This window comes from Quercus lobata, chromosome 4, assembly GCF_001633185.2.
Source record: "Quercus lobata isolate SW786 chromosome 4, ValleyOak3.0 Primary Assembly, whole genome shotgun sequence".
Lineage (NCBI taxonomy): Eukaryota > Viridiplantae > Streptophyta > Magnoliopsida > Fagales > Fagaceae > Quercus > Quercus lobata.
Genome location: NC_044907.1, coordinates 4235835 through 4244257, shown reverse-complemented (window position 1 = coordinate 4244257; position 8423 = coordinate 4235835). Strand labels below are relative to the sequence as shown.

At 30.3% G+C, this 8423-nt stretch overlaps 1 protein-coding gene across 1 annotated transcript; it reads left to right on the top strand.

Moving 5' to 3' along the window:
• The first annotated feature begins 811 nt into the window (after positions 1-811).
• On the top strand, positions 812-6427 carry LOC115983432 (beta-glucosidase 12-like). Its single transcript, XM_031106103.1, has 12 exons — positions 812-973; positions 1213-1282; positions 1726-1784; positions 2251-2326; positions 2540-2705; positions 2990-3245; positions 3875-3990; positions 4324-4538; positions 4637-4668; positions 5725-5827; positions 6001-6097; positions 6198-6427. Exons 1-12 carry the CDS (start codon positions 812-814, stop codon positions 6379-6381), a joined length of 1536 nt encoding a protein of 511 aa, XP_030961963.1. The 3' UTR covers positions 6382-6427.
• Positions 6428-8423: the final 1996 nt, after the last annotated feature.

Sequence of the window (8423 nt, the reverse complement as noted above, 5' to 3'; positions counted from 1 at the left end):
TAAAATTACATGTTAGATTTACCATAATATTTTCTATTTATTTTATAGATATTAAATTCAACTGTCTATCTAAATATATTTTTATTTTCGAGTATTTACATGTATTGCATTATACAAGAGCTTGTGTACAAAAAAGTTATGCATCATTACGTGATAGTAACTAGTAAGATATGGTAAAAGTTCGCATTGAAGTAATTTTAAAATTTGAAGGACTAAATAAAAATAATTAATAAGTATATAAACACGAAACCAAATCTATAACTAGTAAATCAAGAACCAAAATCATATTTTAACCAGTATTTTACAAAGTATAACAATGCCATGCCATGTTTTATACAATATTGTCAATAAAGATTGAATATGCAATTACATGATGTCTCACTAGCAGATTAGAACTACAAGTTTGGTTAGCCTACCTAAAAAGAAAATGACTTATTTGTTCGTAAAATAAGTAGGGGTGTGGGAATAAAGAGCTAGAACTAGACAATTTTACTTAGTCACAGAGTTTTTGAGGAAATGTGACTAATTATACTTTGAAAGTATTCTCAACGTATATTGCATGCAACAAGATCCAAATAAGTATACAATGAGATGTGTTATGGCTAACTGAATTGCCAAAAATACCCAAAAGAAAGTGCAAAACAGTTCTCAAAGCTTGATGGCACAGAGACATTTTAAGTTTTTATTGAACTAAACAAAAAAAAAAAAAATATATATATATATATATATATTAATCCATTGACATGTTCTCCTATATATATAAAGGTAGACTTGATGGGGGGACATGTTAGAGAATCAAAAGCAATCAATCATGGGGATTAATAGTGGTCCTTTCCTCCTATTTCTGATTGTCATGGTTGGCTCAGTGGCTTTGGGTGAAGGTGCAACTCAGAATTATGACTCAAAATATTCTGTTAATAGAAGCAGTTTTCCAGAGGGTTTCATATTTGGCACAGCATCATCTTCTTATCAGGTTTGTGTTTGAATTAATATACCTATTGCTATAAACCGTTTTGTAGTTTAACTGGCACTTTCTAGTGTTTCCAATGAAGACATCTGGAGTACAAATCCTCCCTTCCGCAACTATCGAATTATCTAAGATATATACATGTTTTTCCAATCAAAACTAACATATCGGAAAGATTTTATATATATATGCAAAAATCTATGATACTAGAGGCTGTTGATTTAGTTTGTTATGTTATTGTGCAGTATGAAGGTGCAACAAATGAAGGTGGTAGAGGAGCTAGTATATGGGACTCTTTCACTCAGCGCTACCCAGGTAACACCTCTCTCTTTCTGTGTAGAGAGATGTGTATCCTAGTTATGTGATATGAGTTCATTATTCATGTGAAAAGAAAGATATAATTGCTCTTAGATTACTGCATAAGCATAGATATATGCATGATATGAGTTCATTAATTATTCATGTGATAAGAAAGATATAATTGCTCTTAGATTACTGCATTAGTTTAAATAGCTTTAATGTTGTTAGGTTTTATCCTTCTAAAGTTGGTGGCCACCCATGACTACTCTCAACAACTCTAATAAAGTGCACGGAATGTATTTGTTTAATTAATTAATTAATTTTTTTTTTTTTAAAGTTACTAATATGGAATACGTTAAAATGCTTTCATAAGACTAAGCTTTTGAACCCAAACATCTTTAGTTGCTTAAACATATTAATTAGAACTTGATTTTTTAGAGACTTTTTTGGTGTTGCAGATAAGATAAAGGATGGTAAAAATGCAGTACTTGCTGATGATTCCTATCATCGTTACAAGGTATATATTATATTGTTGACATAATGCAATGTTTTATTATAATGCAGATGTGCTAATTCAAGAGAAGATAAGAAAATTATAGTCAATACCAAACGTATGAAATAGTTAACTCATAATAGTCTCAAGAAAGTTATATCATTAAAGTCCTTTTGCTCTTATAGTCGTTTATAAATTAATTATTAGGTAGAGGGCTACATCAAGACCTCAACTTAACATTAGTCATACTTTTGTCATGATTTTCTTAGTGAAACTTTGCTTACATATTATTACTTTGCTTAATCTGTTGCAAGCTACATCAGATTCCAAAGATTTCAGATTTAAGACTTCATTTGTTGTATTTTGGATTTTCTTTTACATTCATATGACCAAGTTAGTGAAGATTAATTATGTATTTGTGGCAATGATACCTTTTTCGTTTACTTGTATTATTTGGCACTGATTGGTAATGAATTGAATAACTTGGCAGGAAGACGTGAGTATAATGAAGGACATTGGGTTTGATGCTTACAGATTTTCGATTTCATGGTCCAGATTATTACCGAGTAAGATTACTAAATTACGCTTTTTTTTTCTTATAAATCCTCAAGAAGGTTTTAATCCTTAGATTTGAATTTATGCTTTGTTTAATTCTAGTTTCTATGTTCAATTAAACTAAAATCACTTGGATCATAAAATTTGAGATGATCAACCCCTGTATAGTGATTCCAAATTGAATTATTTAAATCAATTATATTACTGAATTCTATTTTAATTAGGTGGAAACTTAAATGGGGGAGTGAATCAGGAAGGCATTACATATTACAACAATCTCATCAATGAGCTTCAATCCAATGGATTGAAGCCATTTGTGACTCTATTCCACTGGGACCTTCCACAGGCACTTGAAGACACCTATGGCGGTTTTTTAAATCACCAAATTGTGTAAGCAATGACTATAATTACCTACTCCCAACTCGCATCCATATAACATAATCCAAATAACATCTCTATAGACAAAACATTGTCCACAAATATTTTCACTATTGTTGAGAGATACAGTTATGAATGATAGATAATAAAGTAATATCTATATATAATGATCCAATTTGAAAATCAATAACAAGTTATCAACTTAGTAAGTTGAGAAAATGTGAACAAAATTGTGTTTGTAACATTACTGTATTCCAAATTATAGTTTAACTCATCTCAATCGGTTATATAAACAGAAATGACTTTAGGGACTATGCTGAGCTTTGCTATAAAGAGTTTGGTGATAGGGTGAAGCATTGGATCACCTTAAATGAGCCACAAACCTTCACTACTATGGGGTATGGAAATGGTGCATTTGCACCTGGTAGATGTTCAAAATGGTTGTCCTCAAAGTGTAATGAGGGTGATTCAGCTACTGAACCTTACCTGGTTGCTCACCACCAAATTCTTGCTCATACAGCTGCAGTCAAAGTCTATAAGGACAAGTACCAGGTTAGTGTTATAGTATATGTATGATTATTGTAATTCACTAGCATAATCAACTAGAATTTAAACGTGATACCGAATAATAATTAAGAATATATCACGGTTAAGGTTGTGCTTGATTTATTTATATCTTTGTAAAGTACTAATATACTATTTTTATTTGAGTCTAAATTTGGTAAGGATGAGGTGTAAAACTTATATTTTACATAATTTAATATGAGATTGTCATATTAGCTTTTTACTTAAAACTCAATAAATCTTAACATACCTAATAATATCTTAATACCTTCCTCAAAAAAAAAAAAAAAAAAAAAAAAAAAAAAAACTCAATATCTCACGGTTGGATTGGATTTTCATATGGATATATTAGAATTGACTGAGTATGATTATACTTATTTTTTAATATGTAATGTAATGATATGACATATTGGGATTGAAGAGTGTAAAACTTGAGTTTCACACCACATTCTTATTGAATTTAATATCTTTTTATTTGGTGAATAATGTACTAATATACCACTCAATTGAAAATCAGTACGATTTTCAATCAATTAGTCTAACTTTTATTTTTTCTCTGAGAAGAGCTCAATTAGTCTAACTAAATAATCCAAATTTAGAATATATGATTTATGTAGATGTCTCAGAAGGGTCAAATTGGTATTACACTAAATTCACCGTGGATATTGCCATATTCCGAGTCAACTGAAGATAAAGATGCAGCATCTCGAGCCCTTGCTTTTATGTATGATTGGTATGTAGTTTTCCGATTATCTACAAAATTATAGTTATATGTAATATATATTTTTAAAAAGTGAGGCTTTAAAAATTATACATAAAAAATAAGTTAATAAAATTAAAGCAGACAAATAATTTGATGTCACCTCTGAACTGATCTAGATTGAGAAGCTATGGTATTTTTATTTGTAAGTAAAAGATAGGGTATACAACAAATCAGCAATTTCTAAATACAAACTTGAAATTCATATACATATCATCTAATATAATAAACACAAACCAAAAAGGAAAAATTACTGTTCAATGTTTTGGAACGCAGCCAATTGTAGATCTTTTATAACTTTTCTAGGTTTATGGAACCACTAAATTCTGGTCTCTACCCAGCTGAAATGGTTGCCCACGTCCATGAACGACTGCCACACTTTTCTAAAGAGCAATCTTCTATGGTTAAAGGGTCTTTTGATTTCATTGGCATAAACTATTATAGTGCAAATTATGCTACTGATGGTCCTTGTGAATACCAGCAGCCAAGCTACTTCACGGACTCTTGCATTAACATCACAGGTTCGTTTTACTAATGAGGTTTGTTTTATTTGAATTAGTTTGCACTTTTTATTTTGGACAAAAAGTTATCCTATGTTAAGTTAATATGTTTATGACAGATGAGCGAAATGGGATTCCCATTGGTCAAAAGGTATGAATTCTTTTAAAACTTGTTTCTTATATACAATGAATTTTTTTACAACTTGGAAATGTCTATGAAAAATAGAAATAATTTTTTAATAAAGTTTATGATGTGCCTTTATATTAGAACCACATTTTCTCTTTCATGTGTGTATTTGTTTCTTAAAAAATAAAAAAATAAAAACTTTAAGGAGAACCAAGGTCGAGTGGGCATTGCCCCCTGCCTTGCCAAAAAATTCAAACCTAACTTTTCCTTCACCTATATGGCTAGATTGATACAGTATTATCTCTTCCATATGTCTAACTTTTTAAACATAAATTATTTTTTCCTATTTTATTATATTATAAAGAAATGTTAACCAATCCAATAATATAGCTCTGTCTTTCGGTACATATTTTTAAAATTGTAACAATTGTGATATTTTATAAGTCTATATTAACCAAAATAATAGAAAATTTATTCTCAAAAAAAAAAAAAAAATTATGTAATCTGCACTTGATATCTATCTTGTTACTAATATTCTTCCACTCATACGTTGAATTAGATTTAACTTTGGAAAAAAAAAGGCTTGTTTAAATTTTTTTTTAGTGTTTTATTGAATGATTTCGTATTTTTTAGATTGACATAAAGTAATATCAATATATACACACATACACGTGTGTGTGCATGTTTGTACATATAAGTTAGAAATAAATTTTGTCCCTCCAAAAATTAAATCCTGCTCTAACATTGAGCATCTACATCTGGAATACTGTATCCTACAAGAGCAAGCAGAATTTCCTCTCCCTTCAATTTTGATATCAAATGACCTATCATTCTTCTATTGAAGGCAATTTCAAGCATCATATTACACTTTACCTTTTGATCAATGAACACAACTTTTGGCTCAAATAAATTGTCCAGAAATTTCCAATGTTGTCACATATGATAACATTTTTCTTTTTCAGATGATGAAGAAAAAGAAAAAATGCACTATCAATTCTGCACTTGCACAAAGGGAGAAATACAGTAGTGTCAATGCATTGAATTAGAGTCTCATGATTTGCATTTTAATTGACTATGCAGGCTGCTTCCCAGTGGCTTTCTATTTACCCGCAAGGAATTCAAGATCTTTTACTTTACACAAAGAACAAATTCAACAACCCAGTCATCTATATAACTGAGAATGGTATTATCTAACAGGAGATCATCTACTTTACATGGCATCCATAGTGATACGTACATTGAATTACTATATGTAATTTCTTCTTCTTCTTCTTCTTCTCTCTCTCTCTCTCTCTCTCTCTCTCTCTCTCTCTCTCTCTCTCTCTCTCTCTCTCTCTCTCTCTCTCGGTTTTTCAGGAGTCGATGAGATTAATAATGGTACTATATCACTTGAGGACAACATGAGAATTGACTACCATAGTAGTCATCTTTCTTTTGTACAGAGTGCTATAATGTGAGTCTTTAAACATAATTATGCCTTCCTAAGCCATTTGATTATTTTTGTGCAATATAAATGACTATGATTTGAATGTTTGGACTTTGGATTTTGGTAGGAACGGGGTCAAAGTGAAAGGATACTTTGCTTGGTCACTGTTGGACAACTTTGAATGGGCTGATGGTTACACTGTTCGCTTTGGGTTAGTCTATGTAGATTATGAGGATGGGTTGAAAAGATATCCTAAAAACTCAACCAAGTGGTTCAAGAAGTTTCTCAATTCAGAAAAGCTTATATATTAACCAAATGTCATGTATTTAGCCAGTGGCGGCTCCAAGAATATTTTGCAGGACGGTCATTAAAAAATATAAATTATACAAAATTTAATAAAAATAGAACACATACACACAAAGAAATAAAGTCTTACAATTTCCTTTTTGAATTTTCTTATTTTGAAATTTTTACATGATAGTTTCATTATCAATGCTGTAAATTACATTTTTTTTTTCAAAATTGTAGTTCCATAAAAATTTTCTTGGGCTTTTTCTTTTTGTTTGTAAGGACCTAATATATTGTTAAGGGATCAAAGTTTAAAGAAAAATTTGACTACAAACTAAGTTGTAACCTAAGGCTACAACTCTCACTAAACAAATTAATATGGTTACATATTTTGAAATTTTAAATGTTAAATTTTATGTTCTTTATGTTCTCTATGTTCTTAAAACACATGTCAAATTTCATGTCAATCAAAAGTTATTTACTATTTAATCTATAAACTTATTTTTTATGTATAATTTTAGACAACAAAGATTCAAATTTTAAAGATTTGAGTGATGACATAGCTATTGATATTTTATCTTTTTGAAAATTTGCAAATATAGAGGATTTAAGAAGAAAATGTAATCCAATGATGGATTTGTCAAAATTCATATCCAATAAAAAAATATTGAGTTGAGTTGTAGTCTTAATCTACAACCAAGTTTGTTGCTAAATTTTGTCTGAAGTGTAATTATGTTGAGCCTAAAAACATTTAGGGTGGTCCCAAATATTTTTTTAAGGATAAAAAATCACATAATTTTTAAAATTTACATATAATAATTAATTTTTTTTCCCAAGTCAGGGTAGTCCTGTGACCACCTTGAACTCTACATGGAGCCGCTAGTGGTTGCTGACTCAACAGATTGATCGAGCTTTGCATCTTCATTCTCCTCATCTTTAAGTTTCAGCAAATTTATGTCCTCCCTGTTTCTCTAGTCTATAGCACAATTTAGGTGGGAAACAAAATCGCATTTGGAGCAATAGTAAAAGCCGTAGCATGTGTCCACCTTTTGAACACAGAGTAGACAAAATCGGGAGTCGGATTCATGGAGTTCAAGAGAAGAATGGGTGATGTGGAGGAGATGCTTGTGATGTACAACTTTGAGTTTGCGTGGTAAAGAATCATAGCTTCTATGAATCCAAAAACAGCATGTGGCACACAAATTGGGCACACCCTTGCCTTCTTTGCCGCAAATGTCACAAGTGAATGTGATTGTCTTGCCAATGGGAGTCAATGGGTGATTGTGGAATTCAGCTTCAAGCTTCAAAACAGCACATTTGATGTGAAGGTTGAAGTCGCAATGGTAACATCGATAAGTGTATTTGTTATGAGATTCATTACAGACTTGTCACGTGCTGTTTTCTTTCTCAAGATAACCAACTTTTTTGTCAAAAAGAATAAGAGGATGTATGGGTGCAAGGGATGGTGCAACCCAAGGAGTACTTCCATGCATGATTTATGATGGCAATACAATTTGTAATATCTTTCTCTGGCTAAAGATATAAATTATTGCTTTTTTATTATGCAATCTCAAAAGTGGAAGGCAATGTTAAACTTAAAACTATTGAGTTAGAGATGAGTTTTTAAAATTTTTTTTTTCTTTAAACAAATAAAAAAATTCTGATTTTTTATTTAAAGGAAATAAACGGAAAAAGTTAGGAATAAATAATAAGAATGTTTTCACAACAAAAGTTAGAATCATGTCTCTTCCCCCAAATCTTGAGACTAAAAAAGTATAGTTTGTTTTACTTTGTTCCACTTATGTCAATTCTTAATTTCTTATAATTCATTAAAAAGTTATCTAACCCAAATCTAAGTTTTCCTTTGTTCTCTATATCAAGTTGAAAGTGCAACTAAGTTTGCTTTTTTATGCAACTTTTTACTTAGGTCAAGTCCATTAGGACAACTCAAAACAACAAAGCCAATCCAACAAAATTTTTGACAAAAAAATTAGTAGTTAACGGCTAACCTTATAGATTTAACGGTAAATGGCAACTTATTATTTTGAAATTTTGCATGTGATTA